Source organism: Brachyistius frenatus, unplaced genomic scaffold (genome assembly GCF_029030835.1).
Source record: "Brachyistius frenatus isolate BFR_SWC_R1_liver_20210118 unplaced genomic scaffold, ASM2903083v1 Contig_301, whole genome shotgun sequence".
NCBI lineage: Eukaryota > Metazoa > Chordata > Actinopteri > Embiotocidae > Brachyistius > Brachyistius frenatus.
The window spans coordinates 315,401-335,245 of record NW_027210900.1 but is presented as its reverse complement, the minus strand read 5'-3'; the positions used below and the strand labels follow the sequence as shown (position 1 = coordinate 335,245).

General features: G+C 40.5%; 1 protein-coding gene across 1 annotated transcript; it reads left to right on the top strand.

Annotated features, from left to right (window-relative positions):
- The first annotated feature begins 1,229 nt into the window (after nt 1-1,229).
- Nucleotides 1,230-17,669, top strand: umodl1 (uromodulin-like 1). The gene is made up of 17 exons (XM_069722714.1): nt 1,230-1,365; nt 1,632-1,874; nt 2,131-2,289; nt 3,121-3,242; nt 3,483-3,666; nt 5,984-6,124; nt 8,341-8,589; nt 10,079-10,336; nt 10,890-11,002; nt 11,114-11,333; nt 12,808-12,945; nt 13,027-14,021; nt 14,185-14,342; nt 14,546-14,782; nt 15,969-16,125; nt 16,267-16,351; nt 16,941-17,669. The coding sequence occupies exons 1-17, from the start codon at nt 1,290-1,292 to the stop codon at nt 17,126-17,128; spliced, it is 3,723 nt and encodes a 1,240-aa protein (XP_069578815.1). The 5' UTR covers nt 1,230-1,289; the 3' UTR covers nt 17,129-17,669.
- The last annotated feature ends 2,176 nt before the right edge of the window (nt 17,670-19,845 follow it).

Genomic DNA, 19,845 nt, shown 5'->3' with positions numbered 1-19,845 from the left:
GACTTGTGTCATTACTGACATCCAGTGGGGCCTCGTCGCTATGTGTGTGTGTGTGTGTGTGTGTGTGTGTGTGTGTGTGTGTGTGTGTGTGTGTGTGTGTGTGTGTGTGTGTGTGTGTGTGTGTGTGTGTGTGTGTGTGTGTGTGTGTGTGTGGCCTACAGGCCTCTTCCTGAAACGTCATGTCAGCTCCAGTACCTAGCAACAATCTCATGACTCGGTCAGGTGCAGCACTTCTGGTGAAAAGAGGGATTGCACAACTCCTCATTGGCCTTATTTTCAACAAAATCATGAAATACAGTTGCCGTGGTGTAAATGTGGAGTGACTTTACTACTTCACTCAACCTGAAGCCCTGAAATTCTTTGCATCCATATGCATCAGCCTGCCGGCATTATGATTATTGCTTAATGACCGCAGGAAGTTTAATTGGGCCCATTTTCACACCTCATTACAAAGAGAGGAACACCACCGTACGAAACACTACATTTAGTTGGAGTTATGAATTAAGAAACGTGCATGGCGAGATTTAAAAGGACGCAGAATGCCTGTAGAAATTTCTTTCATCAAACATGCACATGAATTCACATCAATAATGTCAAAGTGAGGCTTGACGTAGTCTTTTTATGGAATTTATCTTCGCCAGCCAAACCGTCCCGCTGTTCTTTCATATAATGAGAATGAAGACATGTGGGAAGATGGCAGGGAAGTTCTCACTCCTCCATATTTGACATTAACGGCTGACACAGTTGACTGTTAATGCCAGCAGCATAGAAAGCACTGCCATGGTTACCTGTGTGGAAACCAAGCCATTAGGGACTCCTCCCATCTTACATCTCTCCCTGGCATCATAAACATGTTTACTGAAACTGATGCAGCCAAAGAAAGAATAAAATGACAATTTATTGACATAAAAATATAAGTGTCTTTGTGAAATTAATATGAACCAAATATTTTTCTCTTTTGGATATACTGATTGTCCTGCTGACAGCTGTAATAGCAAAATTAGTGATCAAGATGTTTAGATTTTGCAGGATCCTCGCAAAAAAATATACATAATCTTAGTACGTTCACAAATGTTACTCTAAATATTAACATTCATAATACTTTACCTGCTGGCTTCCTGGATTTGTGATCCATGAGGGACTGATGGTGCCGTGAGGGGTGGAGAAAGACTGTGCCACAGAGGATTTGGTCTTTGAATACACCCTTGACAGTCCTTAGCATCATCTCGAAGTCCGACATGCAGCTACAACGTGGTGGTATATACGGTGGAGATTCTGATCTGTGAAACATGAGTTGGATGCTCTCCATCTGGGTGGCTGCGGCCCTGCTGCCTCTCTGTGTGGGACAAAACACTGAGCAAGAAGGTAGGCCTCCACACTGATGACAGATTCACATAAAAATAATGTTTTACCAAAACCGAATGTGGCATTTATTTTTAAACCACTTTCTTTGCTAGGTATAGTTTGTTTTGAACATATATAATGTCACGGATGATAGACGTGCATTATAATTTATGAGTAAGTCACAATCAAGGAGCACTGTTTGTGCCTATAGCTTAAAATTTCAAAATCTGATGTTTTTACACAGCAGGGGTGAACTGCCGATGAAGATAAGATATCTTTTGTTTCAGGAAATAGCCTGTCTTTATCTGGCTACCATCTATGCACCTGCAACAAAACCAGGACTGCAAGTTTCCTCGTGGTGCACAGGGTCCCCTATACTGTGTCTCAGACTTGTGGCGGATGGCTCCTCTGGAAGACATGTACGGTCACACTTTACAGAATGATACATCAGACTGAGTTCAAGACAGTAGAGGTGCAGGTGACCGGCTGCTGCGACGGCTACGTACAAGTTGGTCGTTACTGCGCCTTGTGTGAGTGTACTGCACTATATTCATTTCTGTGTTTGAGGATGATGGAAAAGCACAAATATATCTGACTGCGAAAGAGTCCTTGTGTTTGTAACATCTGATGATATACCACCACACACTGCAGACAGCCAGGCAACCAGAATGACCTTTCAGTGTGTGGTTCTGCGTACAAGACACCAGATGGAACCTCAGAAACTGCAGTTACAAATATATCTGCACTAATATATGGCCTGTAACATGTTATTTCCTTTGAATGAAGCTGGAAACAGGAGGACTGAGTTTACTGCCAAGCCAGGATCGTGTCCAAATACAGATGGATTGTGTCCCAGATCTGAGGACTGTGAGTTAGACATAGGCTGTCCAGGCTGGCAAAAATGCTGCCAGAGATATGGCCGCTCTCTCTGCTTTGACCCTGCAGGTTAGTTTTCATCCTGATTGTACCGTTATTTAACTCTACCGCCACTTTGGGTTGTTGGTTGAAGTCATGTGCTCTTCTTAGTAGATCTTTTTTTTTTCAACTTTTCATTTAATGTTAGAAAACTTTTGCTGTACAACTGTAACTACAAGTGACCATAATAGAATAATGTTAAAATATAGCAAGAAACAAAACAGTGATTTCAATTACACAGCAAATGCTAACGTAAGTTAACGGACCTGACCAGACCAACATGGCTGGAGCAACAAAACATTTGAGTAGAGTGAATGGACAAAAGTGTGTTTTAATGCTTTTAATTCACATTTTCATTTCTAACAAGAGGGATGTTATTTTTCTGTTTAAAAATGTACCTGGTCTCTCACTTAAAATGAAACAAAACTTTATAAACGCGTAAACTGGGTGCCATTTTTATTGGAACTATTTTCAGCTGATGTAATAATGAAAATTAAAACATTTCAAAATTATATACAGAGCTGCTGCCTATTCTCGGGTCGTTAAGTAACTGGAAATAAAGGTTCAGCTAGTGTCTCAAAAAACAGGTTCGCTGGGACACACTATTCCAATGCGAAATTTAGTGGGTATTGTAACAATTTTTACTCGTTTACATTGGAAGTTTAAACTAATACACAATTTAAACTCCTCTCTCCATATATTTTTGCACGTTTCTATGATCAGACCAATTGTGAGAATTCGACACGATTCATTAATTCTGGGTGTTCTAACCGAACTAGGGACGAGCCCGACAAATCCTAAAGTGAGAAAATATATTTCTTTGCAAGTTGTGTGAACTGATCCTTTTAACTCTACTTTCAGCCAATTCTTCTGAGAACGGAAGAAACCGTTGGAATGCAACAGTCACCGTGAAGGAAGATTACCATCAACTAATGTCTGAGGACGAAGGGCTTCTGAATCACACAAGACTGCTACAAGCAATGGTAAAGAAGTTCTAATAAACAACTTCTACAGATATGAAGACAATAAGTCAATGAGACTATGCTTCTAATAATAAGACTAGTCAATAAGACTATGCTTCTAAGAACACTAGTCAGGCATCATCACTAGTATTAAAACACTTTCTTTGGTAATGCTATTTAGAAAAGAAAAAATATGTCATGCTAATATTTAATTTGTATTAAATTTCGACACCAATTATAATATTTTTGGTCTGTCATTAGGTGACTGGAGCTCTGCAGTTTGAGATTCCCATCTATTACCTCAGCTCATGGCCCGTGCATCCTTATAGAACTGCCACCTCTCTGCTGATTGACTGCAGCGCGACTCTGTCGCTGTACAATGTCACATCAAAGCTGCATCTTCTTCTCAAACACATAGAGGAGGTGTCATCTGTGACAGTGCAAGGTGAGCAGACACCCTTGTTATGTTCAGCAGCACTGATCTGTCTGTGAAGCTTTTTTTCTTTAGAGAAATGACATTCTTGTAGAGCTCTGAGAATGACTCATGTGGCAAAGAACACGCCGTTCAGGAAAAAATGACTCAGTTGCACCACAGTTTCCTTCTCCCACCACTTGTGTTTGAGTGACAGTCATCTGTGGGATGTTTCCTGCAATAGCGGAAAATAACACCAGAGCGACTGCACACACACACACACACGTAGATAAACACGCAAACACACACCCACACACTCCGATGTTAATCATAGATCAGTCATACTTGTTATAGTTGCACAAAAGGCAGTAACAATCACCATCGTGCACATAAAATGGCTTCAAATAGGTTCTCTTAGAATTAATGTCCTTTTTACACTGAAGGCTTTATTTCATCTCTTGATCTGTAAGATACAGTGGGTACGGAAAGTATTCAGACCCCTTTAAATTTTTCACTCTTTGTTTCATTGCAGCCATTTGCTAAAATCAAAAAAGTTCATTTTATTTCTCATTAATGTACACTCAGCACCCCATCTTGACAGAAAAAAACGGAAATGTAGAAATTTGTGCAAATTTATTAAAAAAGAAAAACTGAAATATCACATGGTCATAAGTATTCAGACCCTTTGCTCAGTATTGAGTAGAAGCACCCTTTTGAGCTAGTACAGCCATGAGTCTTCTTGGGAAAGATGCAACAAGCTTTTCACACCTGGATTTGGGGATCCTCTGCCATTCTTCCTTGCAGATCCTCTCCAGTTCCGTCAGGTTGGATGGTGAACGTTGGTGGACAGCCATTTTCAGGTCTCTCCAGAGATGCTCAATTGGGTTTAGGTCAGGGCTCTGGCTGGGCCAGTCAAGAATGGTCACAGAGTTGTTCTGAAGCCACTCCTTTGTTATTTTAGCTGTGTGCTTAGGGTCATTGTCTTGTTGGAAGGTGAACCTTCGGCCCAGTCTGAGGTCCAGAGCACTCTGGAAGAGGTTTTCTTCCAGGATATCTCTGTACTTGGCCGCATTCATCTTTCCTTCAATTGCAACCGGTCGTCCTGTCCCTGCAGCTGAAAAACACCCCCATAGCATGATGCTGCCACCACCATGTTTCACTGTTGGGATTGTATTGGGCAGGTGATGAGCAGTGCCTGGTTTTCTCCACACATACCGCTTAGAATTAACGCCAACAAGTTCAATCTTGGTCTCATCAGACCAGAGAATCTTATTTCTCATAGTCTGGGAGTCCTTCATGTGTTTTTTGGCAAACTCTATGCAGGCTTTCATATGTCTTGCACTGAGGAGAGGCTTCCGTCGGGCCACTCGGCCATAAAGCCCCGACTGGTGGAGGGCTGCAGTGATAGTTGACTTTGTGGAGCTTTCTCCCATCTCCCTACTGCATCTCTGGAGCTCAGCCACAGTGATCTTTGGGTTCTTCTTTACCTCTCTCACCAAGGCTCTTCTCCCACGATTGCTCAGTTTGGCTGGACGGCCAGGTCTAGGAAGAGTTCTGGTCGTCCCAAACTTCTTCCATTTAAGGATTATGGAGGCCACTGTGCTCTTAGGAACCTTGAGTGCTGCAGAAATTATTTTGTAACCTTGGCCAGATCTGTGCCTTGCCACAATTCTGTCTCTGAGCTCCTTGGACAGTTCCTTCGACCTCATGATTCACATTTGCTCTGACATGCACTGTGAGCTGTAAGGTCTTATATAGACAGGTGTGTGCCTTTCCTAATCAAGTCCAATCAGTTTAATTAAACACAGTTGGACTCCAATGAAGGAGTAGAACCATCTCAAGGAGGATCAGAAGAAATGGACAGCATGTGAGTTAAATATGAGTGTCACAGCAAAGGGTCTGAATACTTATGACCATGTGATATTTCAGTTTTTCTTTTTTAATAAATTTGCACAAATTTCTACATTTGTTTTTTTCTGTCAAGATGGGGTGCTGAGTGTACATTAATGAGAAATAAAATGAACTTTTTTGATTTTAGCAAATGGCTGCAATGAAACAAAGAGTGAAAAATTTAAAGGGGTCTGAATACTTTCCGTACCCACTGTACATCTGAACTGCTCAGCCCTTAAATTAAGAATACAAGGAAGATATGAATCAAGGCTGATGTCAAGTGTATTTTAAGTAACAGTTTTCTTTCCTTTCTAAATGTCTCTACCAGTGAATTATACAGTTTAGTAATCCTTTAAATGTTATTTTTAATGTTCACCTTACATTTTCTAATTATTAAAACTACTTAAATAACATACACAGACGTGTGTTCCTGTCTAACGCCATGCATTTTTAATTGCAGATGTAAATGAGTGTGTTCACCCTGCTCTTCGTCAGTGCTCCCTTCAGGCAGACTGTAACAACACAGTGGGCTCCTATCAGTGTGTCTGCCACCAAGGATTTATTGATGTTAACCCCAGCAACCCTGGAACCCGCTGTACAGGTTAGACTGTGTGTGTGTGTGTGTGTGTGTGTGTGTGTGTGTGTGTGTGTGTGTGTGTGTGTGTGTGTGTGTGGGGGTCCAAACATATATTATTTAGCAGTTGTATGTTTTTTTTTTACATATTTAGATTAAAAAAAACATTTGATTATCTTTCAATCAGTGCCTACACGTAAAAGTGGTATACTTGAACACAATCACAAGGAAAATTAGCTTTTACAATAATTTATCCACTCACTGTATATAAAAGTGGACGTAGCTTCCAGCGGTGCGGAAGTGCCTTAAACTGCAACAAAACCAAGTCCCACTAGAGGTTGGCTCCAAAAAGCGCTGGTTTACATTGATATCCATTCAACTTCTCTCATTAAATTCAATGTCAATAAAAAATTTCCACAATTCCCTGTATGTCATTTGCTAAATTCTCTCCTCCAGATTACTTTTCTGGAGGTCCATCTGAAAATAATCCCGTTAATAATTATAAAATAAACTTCAAAAAGACTTGTTTTTGGGGGCGTGTTTGACAGGCCTGTGGTGCAGTCAGGTTACGGCTATCGGTGTAGATCCACCACTCACCCACATAAAGAAAGAAAGCCTGCATAAAATAGGCTTATGTGCAGTGTGGAATAAGTGAAAACTAAATGACTTGTGGCTAACGGGCCTCGCATGACGACCGGCCTAGGATCTAACAAGGACCCAGTTTTTCAGTCAACCCAATACACATATGTGATGCTGTGGAATCTTGATTGTAAAGGTATTGTCCAGGAAAAATGGTGGTCAGCCAGTGTCAATGGCCCAAACCATAACATTTAAGGATGGCCTTTAACTGAATATTCACTAGTAAACTGTAATGTTCTTTTTGGGCAGCAAAGGCTTTTTCCTGGCACACTTACCACGCAGGTCAAATATGCACAGTCTGTTTCTGATTAAAAAAGCAGCACTTTGACACCAACAGTTGCAAGAGTTACTTGCAGATCCTGTGATGAATTTCTTTTAGCATCAAGTGGGCTGCTCTTGGGCTTAATTTTCAGGAGCAGATATTCCTGGACAAACTGGCAGTCGTTTGAAACCACACTGCTTGTCGATGATTTTCGTTACAGTTATGTGATTTACGCAAAATAACTTGGAGATCTTTTTAAATCCCTTGCTGGATTCATATACATCTACAACCGTTTTTCTGAAGGCCTTGGAGAGCTCTTTAGATCATGACGTGATGACAAGACACACTTCAATAATTTCCATGACTCTATGTACTGAAAAATACTGTTGGGAGCAGGATAACAGAGGTCCAGTCCCTTTAGAAGAGACTGGACATAACAGAGGTGCTTTCCTGCATCATATGCAGGAAAGTCAAAAAAACTGATTGAAAGAGAAAGATTAGCAAACAGAGCAAGTTTCATCAATGAGCTTTTCTTTGGGGTTAAAGAAAGTCAATGCACGCACATTTGTATGAAAACATCAGTTTTCTTTATATATTGTCATAAATAAATGTGAAAAATCCTATTATTCTAAATGATGGTTTGATTACATGTCTGTTTGTTTTTTTTTGTGATTCCTTCAAACATGTTAAAGGACCTGAAATGATGCAGGAATTTCAAACAGCTGACATTGAAAATCAGAGCTGAGCGCAACATGTGAGGTGGAGCAGGTTTCTTTAAATTATGATTTTGTGGTCTTGTGTCTTATCCAGGTCTCATCAGCAGAAAAGGCCCTTAGGTTCTCACCCTTTTGCCAAAAGGTGAAATTTCATGAAAGGAAACGTGTCTTAAAAGACAGTGGGGGAAAACTCATCACCTACACACCAACAACTGTGTGAAAAAACAAAACATTAACAAGAAACAGTTAAATCTTCTGGTAAGGCAAGAACAACAAGGTTATGGAAGCCTTGTCTTTGGCACAAAGGAAGCTGTAGGGAACAAACCACGATGTTAAAATGAAGCAAATTTACAGTAGGAGGCTGCAGGACAGCCCGAACCAGGAAACTGTGGTTAGTTTTAAAGGCAAAGTTTCAGTCATCGCAGCAAACCTTGCATGAGAGGCTTGGCGAGGTCTCCAGATTTCTCATATTTCACCACTGTGATATCATCCTACGTACACAAGCAGGCTTTATTTCTACTTAATCTGTGCTGACAGTCACCTGGTAAACAAAATAGAGTAACGGGCTTGACCCACACATCAGGACACATCAATATTTCACATCAGCGTGTATTGTTTGTTCCCAGCTGACGACAGGGTGTCGACCACCACGGAGCACCCGGTGACGAACACAACCCTCAGCCCTGCTCCCAGCACCACGCAGGACTCTCCAGGCAACAGCAGCGCGGGTATCTTCAACTCCTCTGAGACTAGCACGACCAGCTCCAGCAGCTCCGTCCTTTATAATTCATCACATGCTCTACCGTGGACAAGCTTTACACCTCATACCAGCCTGAGCTCAACTGTGGACTCACCTCTGCTGACAACCACATGTTGTAAGATATTATTTATTTGTTTCTCAACGCTGCTTAGAATCATGCATCTTGATTTACAAGCCAAAGTAGTCCTTGTTGTATCCAAATAAAGACGTATTTTTTGCGAGGGAGTATTACGTTTTCTCAAAAGCATTTAAAGGAGCAGTGTGTAAGATTCAGTGGCATCTAGTATTGAGATTGCAGATTGCAGAACACCCCTCTCCTCACCCTCCAAGTTTTCCAAGTGCGTAGGTGAATCTATGGTGGCCATGAAACTTGCAAAAAGCACAAAAGCCCCTCTACAGAGAACGTGTTTGTTTAGTCTCTTCTAGACTACTGTAGAGACATGCCGGCGAGACATGACAAGCTGTGTGGACGACGACCCGCTCCCTATGTTCATATGAAGGGCTCATTCTAATGTCACGAAAACATGACAATTCTTAGTTTTAGGTTATTATAGAATGATAAAAATAATAATCATTTTCATCCATAGAGCCCACTGAACCTACACACTCAACCTTTAATTGAACAAAAAACACATGACTATATTTTGCGTTGAATTATTTCTTCGGCTGATGTCTCCAGCAGAATAGATATCGTGAAGATTGTCACACCTGTAAGCTAAATATAAATCCCGCACTGCACTGCATGGGAGACAAAGTCACAAAGAGTTCCACAGAAAAGTTATGGAAGCAGCTGCTCAATAATGGAGCTAGTGGGAGATTAAAGTAGACCCAAATACAGGGGCCTACATTTATGTAATCAAGCAGTAACCTCTCATCTTTCAAGTCTTTTCTTTTGTAAACCTTAAAAATCCAGTTCGAAACAACTTCTGATGAAACATAAATCTCACCTTTATGTCACTTGTCAATAAATTGCTTTCACCTCCTCAATGACAGTGGAGTTGCTTTCACAGCACCATTGTTTTAATTCCACCCAGGCTTTCCCCACTATAAAAACTCAAAATGTCTTCTGTGATAAAGGTCTATTGTAAGCCAAACCACGGTGGGCTCATTACTGCTCCCTGAGGCTGGAGGGAGGTGGCTTTAAAAAAATGAAATCTAGTGGGTGTTTATCTCCCCCAGCAGCCACTCGGGGAGACAGTGATTTCACACTCAGAAACAAACTTCAGCCATCGACACAAAGTGGAGCTGAGCGTTCAAATAAAAACTACTCAAGGATGAAGACTGGTTTCACACGTACATGTGCTTAACTTGCCCACCTCCGTTATAGGGGAGCATACAGCTGTTTCCCTGAGCTTTTCTCTGGACTGCCTCTTAAGCAGTGAATGAGGCAGAAAGCTAGGACAAAACAACAGTTGTTCTCAGCTGGAATTTAATACTTTTGGACAGGCTGTTTGCCTCTGTTTCCAGTCATAATAGTACAGTGGTATCAGACTTTTCATGTAACCTTTGGCAACCAAGCAAAGAACCGTATTTCCCAATGAACATCAAAATATTTCTTTCACTACAATTTATGAACAATAATCCTCATCTGTCCCATTTTCCAGCTCCTCCCAGCATCAGCAGTTTACAGTCCACCAACGTCACTGGAACCTCCTTCTCAGTCTACTGGTCCGGCCACTTTCAGACAAACCAGACTTACCAGGTTTTTCTAAGCAAAGGGTCAGAGGTCAATAATTCTTGGGATACCAATCAGACCTTGATTGAGGTGACGGGACTGCTGCCTGGGGTGATCTACAGTGTTACCATCACACCTCGTGCCTGTGGGAGCCAAGGCGTCGCCCTTCGTGTGTCAGTCAAAACTGGTAAGAACTGAGTTTTTGCAATGATTTTGAAATGTGGATCATTTTTTATTTAACATATACAGAAGCATCATAACGGCTATCAAATTTACAGTAAATTATTACTTTTATCCATTGTGATTTGTGTAGCTGTTATATATCATATTTGGATAGTAGGACAGGTCATATCAAACCCCAAACTGTTAAATTGTTGATGTTGCTAAAATGTGCATATGAGACTGAAAATTCTCGATTGATGTAAGTTGACTACAAGGCAATTTAGAGTTGTAGATCTTATTTCCTCTATGTGGAAGTAGCTCTGGTCTGTTTTTTTCTTAGAAATGGGACAACAACAAAGGAAATGTGTTTTGCCTGAGCCACAAGAGAAAAAATAAGAAAAATAAAATGCAACCATTGATTACCATCAAGTAATAAGTAAAAGCAATCAAATTCTCCTTAATAATGAATGTGCGATGAAGAAAAGACTGCGTTTTAAAGCACTAGGCCTCGGGTTGGTCCGAGGGCTGACATTTCATTATGGAGAATGTGGTTATTGAAATAAGCCTTTTCTTTGCAGATGCTCAGAGTCTTGACGCCACGGCACGACTTACTAACATCGAGTTCACTGATGACCTCCAGAACACTAGCAGCCGGGCCTACAAAAACCTCACGGAGAGCATTGTAGAGGAGGTGGGTGCGTTACGAGGATTATCCACTGACTGAATATAATCTGTTTAAAAAAAAAAAATCCTCAAAATTCCTCACACTTCTGACAGTAGACCTGTTTCCTGTCACCAAAAGATCTATCAGTCTCTCTCTCCAGAGATGAAATACTTGGTGAATTCGGACCAGGTGAGGATCGAGATCAGAAGCTTCTCCCTCGGCAGCGTGGTGGTCAATTTCACCATAATCTTCATCCCCAGTCAAAGCCAAGATATAAGTAATGTGTCTATAGCATTGCTGCACTCCCTGATCAACAGCTCCAAATACACTGTGGATGAAAACAACACAAGCATTAATGGTATGACTCTTTCTATGCTACACTTTAAATCAGTTTAGGTTAGTTGCTTACAGTTCGGACTATTCCGCTCGTGAAAACAGTTGTAAAATGTCTTCTGTGGAACCGGGGGAAGGTTTGGCTTGGAGATTTTAAATTGTGGACAGCACATCATATTACAGTGGCCCTAATTATCATTTATCACCAGCATTCATGTCAACATACAATGACTCATATAGACTCCTGTTTAGCAAAGTTTGCTCACAAGGTAGGATGACATTCTTTGAAGAAATGGACCTAATGTTGGTGTCTGTTCTGTCTGGTTAGTCTCTGTTGATTAAGGCAGATGACATGTCCAGTGATTAGTGAGAAGCAGCAGCACAGGAACACAGACAGCTGCCATCTTTAGTCGTCTGGTGATGTGAACGCTTGCAAGTTATAAACATGGAAGTCTTATCCATTGGTGGCTGAATCTAAATGTTTACCCTTTGGAGTTGCGGACTGAGCTCTGGTGGACTTTAGTCGTACGCACTGTAACATGTTCACTGTCATGTAAAGAGGGCAGGAGACTGCAAGGCTATAAGCCTTTGATAGACAAGACTACAAAAATAAATTACATTTTGATTACCGCTATAGGCCATTTTAAATAAAGGAAAATTGTTATGTTAAATAAAAGAAAAACTCTACAATGTCATGTCCATATTGCAATGAATTGAACATAATTAAATCAGTCTGAAGTCTGGTCAAGGGTTCACCCCAAGCAGACTCTCTGGAAGTCTGCAAAAAGTCCACTGGATGACTTCTAGGTTTGGACGTCTATCAGCACTCACAGACATCATCTGGATTCAGCTGTACCTTCCCTTCAATATGACAGGACAGTATGAAGTTGCACTATTGAGTTGCATTTTGGGAATTGTAGGATCTAGCAATTTTGGACTCACACCTTGGCCTAAATGACAAAATATGTCAGCTCACTGCTGCTTAAAGTTTAACCATTTTTAGTGTATCTCTTTTAAGCCCCCAAACTTTATAGTAGTGAATCACAATATATAACCACAATAATGCAGACATGTTGGAAAATACAGACTACAAATGTTTTTTCTTGGTCTTTTCAAAAGGCAAAGTGTGGCAACTGTATCTGTTTGGTACGTCATGAATGAAGATAATTCAAAGACAAGCCATTAGTTAGCACAGTTGTATTTAAACAGAAAAAGTGCATGAAAATACTAAAAGGAAAAAAGAAGGAAACTTTTTCATGGGAAATAGTAGAAAAGTATTGAGTTTCACGCCTCTTCGTGCTTGAAGAACAACAGTTTCTCTCTTTTTCATGCCTCAAAGCAATAAAGTTTTTTCTGTCCCAAAGCAGGGTTTGCAAAATTCAAAGCGTCGTCTAAACTAAATGTAATGATTATAATCATGTCTGATTATAATGTAGAATCTATAGAACAATATCCAACAAGATAAAAACCTGACTTACTGCATAATATCTATTTTATAGATTTTAATGAATGTGCGCCAGGGGAAAATGACTGTTCCCAGTGGGCTACATGTACAAACACCTGGGCCTCCTACACTTGTGTCTGTCTGGTTGGATTTATAGACAATGACCCAGAAAGGCCCGGACGAGCCTGTCAAGGTAATTTTACAAAGATTATTTATATTCACTATAACAGAATATCTATTCATTTGGTAACCAGTGTCTTGTCTTGTTCAGCAGCTGTTACCATGGAAACAACAACACTGACTGTCCCTCAAATAACACCCTCAAGCAGTGATCCAGCTGTAACCACGGTAACTACCTCTCCAGGGATAAATACACTCATATCAAGTGGAATGCTTCCCAGAACAGTCTCAAGCATTGCTCAAGCTTCCACAACCATTACTACCCCGACAACAACCACTACTGCTACCCCAACAACCACCACCAGCCCGACAACCACTACTGCTACCCCGCCAACAACCACCACCACCACCCCGACAACCACTACTGCTACCCCAACAACCAGCACCACCACACCAACAACCAGCACCACCCCGACAACCACTACTGCTACCCCAACAACCACCACCACCACCACCCCGACAACCACTACTGCTACCCCAACAACCACCACCACGCTGACAACCACTACTGCTACCCCAACAACCACCACCACACTGACAACCACTACTGCTACCCCGCCAACAACCACCACCATCCCAACAACCACCACCACCCAGACAACCACTACTGCTACCCCAACAACCCCCACTACAATGGCTACTGCCCCACCGACCACCACTACTACCCCAATAACCACCACCTCTACTACTACAACAACCGATCCTGCGTTGACAACAAATGCAAATATTACAACCACAACCATTACTACCCCAACAATAATCACCAGTAATACTCAAACTAGTTCTGCCCCAACAACAAGCACCACAAATACTTCCCTGACAACCACAACAACTTCTTCAACACCCACTACTTCTCCACCAACCACTTCCATGCCGACAACCACCAATGGCTCCATGCTCGGGGCCCTCTCAGTCCAGTGCAGAGTTGGTGCCATCACTGTGACTGTTGCCAAAGATTTTCTTCTCAACGCCAAGATCCACGAGAGCGCTTTGTACCTGGGCTTGCTGGGATGTAGCGTCAACGGAGGCAATGCCACACATGTCCAGCTGACCGTGGCGTGGAATGAATGTGCCACTAGTCTTGTACATGTAGGTGTCTTTTCTCTTCAGAAAAAGCATTTGGGAAATGTTTGTATTTCCCAGTGCTCTTGCATGTTTCATTGATGCTATGCATGAAAACATTTTGTGTCCAAAACTGACGTGCATTAACTCTGTAAAGAGCCTTAATTGCTTTTGACATCTGGTGTTTCAGAATGAAACCTACTACACAGCCACTGTGACCTTGTTTAACACCATGGATCTGTACTCACCAAGCAGAGCTGAGGAGGTGCCCAGAATCCTGCTGGAAGTTCCCATCATGTGTACCTACATGAAGAGCATGCTTATCTCTGCAGACTTTGGCTTAATGGGGTATGTTTCGCTTGGTGTCATGATTACTCAGTATGCTTAAGCATTTTTCAAAATAGCTGTTAGCTGAAAAATACAGAAAAATACCCAGCAGCACTTATCCAGCATAGGAACATAGCAAGAGTGCTCCTGAATCTGGTTTCATTCAATTCTTTTGTTGCAGTGTATTTACGGCTGTATGCCTTTTTTTTCCTCATCCATCTTAGGTATGACATGATCAAAGATGTCATCGTGGGCTCAGGGTCGTTCAGGGTGACATTGCAGCTGATGAATGGTATAATGCCTCTGCCTCACAACTACAGCCTGTCCTCCAACCAGGCTGTGGTGGTGGAGGTCAGCCTGAACACCTCCTCAGAGCAGATTAAACTGGTCATCAACAAGTGCTGGGGCACTCCCACCTTAAACCCTGAGGACACCTACAGCTACACCTTCCTGGAGAACAGGTACAGCTACGGTTACCCTTTCTCTCACCTGAATTACAGATGATACTCTCTTTTAGTAATACTATGACCACTACCATTACTGTTACTTCAGATTATATCAGCCAAGGGATCAGGATCCATAATGGAGTCACATGATGGGCATATAGGGTGCTGGCAGACTTCTAACATTTTTTTTATTTTTTTTATTTTTTTTTTAAAATTCAATATATTAGGTAACTGAGATTATTTTTGTAATTATTTTTTTTAAGATTACGAGTTCTTTTATGTTTTTAAATATATTTTTTGTTTAGTTATTTTATTTTGTTATCATGAGATGATATATTTATCCTGTTATTGCAAGATAACAGGATAAATACTGTGATATGTGAAAAAGACAAGATAACCATGCTGTCATCATAAGCAAGGCATAACAAGGGAATTTAAAACAACAACAACTATTGTTAGCATGTCTGTAGCTTTTGTAGATCTTAAAATAGAGACGTGAAGTCACCCTGCCGAGGCAAGATGTAACCTAGCACAAAACTGCCATGAAACCACAATGTGTTTTTGTTTTTTGACATTTCTGCGTAATTCCATCGAAGTAATCTAAAATAAAATGCAAGTATATGAATCAATGAGCTTTAGAGGTGCTTGTGTTTGGATTATGTTCCTGGAAGCAGTTGTTTCCCCCCCCAAAGTCTTTTTGCTAAGTCAAGTAAGCTATCAAGTAGTTGTAGCTTCCTATTTGCTGTATTGTATTGTATTATATTGATGTTTTTTATGACCAAAAATGTTATGATGCCATTTTACATTACAATTATTTTTGTTTAATTTGAACCAGCTTGTACTCCAACTACACTGTAGGAGAGAGGATATGGTGATGATGTCACCTCTGAATATAATTAGAAACTGATTCGTGCTCGCTGAAAAGGAACAACTGTGAACCAATGATGATTCAATGCTCGAGGCTCCAGAATTCAAAGTAAAGTCTTTCCAGTGCAATATGTCCAGAAAAACACAGGGACAACAATGAATCAACAGTAAATTAGTCAATGATGTAACCATCAATTTAAGTCACAGCAGTTTATTCAGACAGTTATATATTTGTTAAAATGTGGATTTCATAATCTAGTTTAAAATCAACAGTTCCGACACAACTGATAATCAGATGCAGTTTCAGTTTCCAGTGTCCCGTGTGTTTCCACAGCTGCTCCCTGAACACATACACCAAGGTGTTGATGAACGGGAACTCCAGCACATCCCGTGTATCCGTCCAGATATTCTCCTTCGTCAACCTGAAGTTGATCTACCTGCACTGCCAGGTTCAGATCTGCCTGCAGATTGGATCGGACACCTGCGTGCCTGTGAGTGCTTTCTACTCCGCAAATATAGCCTCACAGCCTTGAGTCAGAAAACAACTGACCCCTTCGACTCACAATAAATCAACTAGATGTTGGAACATTCAAAGATCTGCTTTTCTTTGATATTCTCATGATTTCTCTCAGGATTGTCTACAAAGAACGGCTCGGTCTTCAAATTTAATTGGAAGAGGTTTTGGTTCTTTGGGGCCTATAGTCAAGTCAGATGAAGGTGAGTCATTTTATACAGAATTAGTATTGACTTTAAAACATTTGACTCTAGTGTGATGTGTGTGTGAATTTTTTTTTTTTTGCTGTATTCCTCTTCTGTGCTTCAATTCGAGTGAAGCAAGAATGACACTTCTACTCTATTGCTGATGATCAGCTGGCCCATAGAGTAGAAAATGCTCTTAAAATTTTCAATCCCCATTATAAACTTGATAGTCTCAATTTGAATAAGCCAACTTGCTGTTGAATGAAGGAAGAACTGCTATTGTCTTTATCATCCGTTTGGTGGAGAGGAAAGTTCAAGTAGTTTTATGGAAATCAGACATTTCAAAAAGCCTGAACTTCATAAAATATATTTGAGTTATTATCATTTGAAGTGAATTTATTTCAGGATAGACTCATGTGTAGCTGAATTGAAAATTTCAGTTGTTTTTTTTGGAAAGTGTGCTGAATGGAAGAGTTTGTGATAAGATCACGTACTTATAAAAGTCACAACATTTGTAAGATCACGTCATTTTGTCGTTTGTAGTTGATTTTCTCTCGTTTTCCTTTTCTTTTTTATTGATTTTTACATGATGCATATATTCTTGCAGAGTCTCTTGACCACGACTTAAACACTCTTCATGTCGTTGGCTTCTCCTGTCTTGGAATCGGCCTGTCGCTCTTCTTCATCGTTGGCTTCGTCTGCCTCTTCTATTACCAAAGGAACCGCATTAGACACTACAATTTCAGCGTCAAACCCAAGCAAGAGAACTTCACCTACCTGATCTTCAACACTTAGTGGTGCAGCGCCACCAAAGCCACAGAATTATAAACATGTTTGCTGCAGCAGATGAATTAGTTATTACAATGTAGCTGCCAATAGGTTTCACTGTTGCATCATTGGCACTTTAGCTCTTCACAAACACTGGCCTCTTTGCACATTCAAACTATTTATAGATGATATTTACATTTTACCAAGTTAGAGACATTTAAATGATAAAGTGGTTGTCAACAGAGACGTCAAAACTAGAAATATATTTAATGGATATCTTAACAGTTTGAAGATATGTTTTTCCTTAGTTGAAGCAAAACATGTTCATATAAGCATGAGACCTGATAATAATGTACCAGCCTACATTAAGATTATTGAAAATACTCAGTTTAGAGAATATATTAGTACATAGTTCACATTTGGAGTTTATTGCAAATCTGTATAAATGATGAATTCATATGGTTAAATCTGCTTAAAATAAACGATCTGTAATACTGCACAGTTATTACATTATTGCGTCTTAGCTGCTATTTTTTTCTATAGTTAACGCTTTCAGAGATTGTTGTTAGTGGAATATATGTTGTGTTCACTGACTCTTATGCTGCAGACTGCGACAATAAACATGTCTTGTATGCAGGCAGACACTTGGGGGTGCTGCTGACTCAGTTCTTCAGCTCTTCCAAAAAACAATGCAAGATGGCTTCCTGCTTTCACATACAGTACATAACATATTCACACTGTTTTCAGAGGACAACAAAAGGAGGCAGAAATGAGGTTTGAGCTGGTATAAGAGAAAAGTTGCTGTCAGATCCGACACTTTTATTGTTTTTTTTTTACGTATGGATGAAGGCCGTAAGGGTCGCAAAGGGTGTCACGTCCCTCCTTTAATCAGATTAGTGGTTAGGAAAAACATCTCCAGTTAGCTTTTCTCAGTCGAGCAGAGCTGAAGAGTAGGATCCAGCTTTTCCTCACCCTTCCCATAATCCCACACTGTTGACAATAGGGGGACAAATGCAGCTCGTGGATGAACGGGTGAGGCGGTGAATAGTAAACAGGAGAGGCTTTCTCTTTGAGAGGAGGTCCCTGGAGACCTGTGGTGAAGGAGGGCTCACTACCATCTGGAGAGCTGCAAATGCTCCGCCTCCTCATTAACCCATTCAGCCTCGTTGTCTGAGACCTGGCAACCCGTCTCTATGGCAACAGCCCAGTGCAGGGATGGAGGGAGTGATGGATGCGGGGAGGGAGAGAGAGCGATCAAAGGGGACAACCATTTCTGCTGAAACGTGCGTTCATGATTTATTCAAAACAATTACTCTGCTCAGATTTTGGCTCCAGCTCCACTTTTCCTCCACCTCTTTTATTGAGTGTCTTGGTAGTGGTTTACAGTTAATCTGAATGGCATTGGATTTCAAAAAGAGCAATGTGTTTGATCATTTATAACCCTCACTCACACAAACACAGTTAGCCACAGCTAAAAACAATCCCCATTGTTAAAATACAGATAACAAGGGTCTGAGGAGTAATTCCTGAGGCCGTGAGTCAGGCTGTCGGGATCATTTGGAGGCGAAATGATATTTCCACTCTGTATGTCTATATTCCGGAAGACGACGCGGCTACATCCTCAGTTATGGCTGCAAATTGATCCGTGTGTCCTTCCTGTTTTTCTCCCCCTCCTCCTCACGTCTCTCTCTTGTGCAGGTCAGGGGGCTCTGAGACACAGTCATTCATAATGCTTTCATCTTTGTGGATGTATATGTGTGTGCGAGAGATATGCAGGGATCCCCAAAGGCGTTCCGTCACACAGGTCATATAATTAAACATCCTGATTGTGTTTTGATAGAGCAGCTCAGGACCTTCCTCCGAGCACCAGGGCAGGGGAGAGGATTTATGATGGAGGTGGAGTTGTGCTGTCGGAGGACTTATTCACCTTTGTGGTTTTTACTTGTTAAATCCAATCTATTGATATACATGTATTTCAGCTGTGAAGTATAACTAAATACATTAAGTAGACATCAGAGGGAACTACAGCTGAAGTTGTTAAGACTTTTCAAAACAAACTCTTAAAGGAAAAATAATGTTTAGTTTTAGATTTAATCAACAGTGTAAAATGACCAAAATGAATTATTTCCTGGAATTTCAATTGAATATCTTAGATATTGTTTATTAGTCAGGTTGGGTTCATAGAGTCAGTAATTTGCTGAAGAATCTCCATGAACAGTTGATGTATACCAACTAGACACTGTGATCATTTTCCGACTGGTACAGAGTGAATTCAATATTATTTATTTTTCTGGAATTAACAAGTAAAATAAAGTATTGCCAAATTAGCTCCACTGCAAAAACATGCTAAGTACACTTTAATGAACCAGCAGTAATGATCTAATAGTATATAATTGTGAAAAGTTTTCTGCACTGCACTTACATTTTTTATAAATAAAGTATATTCTGTTGATAAGACTTACTTAAATCCTATTTTAAAGGATTTATAGTTGTGGTGAGTATTTTTACAGTGAAAAGTAAAGAACATGAATACTCCTGCCTCCACAAATGGATTTGTTGTAGATTTGTATCAGTGATCTTCACTTATTGCATCAGAAAACTATTTCCATTGTGTCACAGCAAAAATAACGGTATCGGAAATATAAAACAAAGATCGTGGAATAGACTTTCACTTCAATATTTGTCTACTACCAACATGACATAAAAGAATCAAAGGTGATCTGCTCTCTTTGCACACTCCTCTG

Excerpts from the sequence above, each read along its gene's own strand:
- umodl1 (XM_069722714.1), top strand. The coding sequence starts at position 1,290 with ATGAGTTGGATGCTCTCCATCTGGGTGGCTGCGGCCCTGCTGCCTCTC. Across the intron at positions 1,366-1,631 it reads ACAAAACACTGAGCAAGAAG|GAAATAGCCTGTCTTTATCT; the intron begins GTAGGCCTCCAC and ends CTTTTGTTTCAG. Across the intron at positions 3,667-5,983 it reads GTCATCTGTGACAGTGCAAG|ATGTAAATGAGTGTGTTCAC; the intron begins GTGAGCAGACAC and ends TTTTAATTGCAG.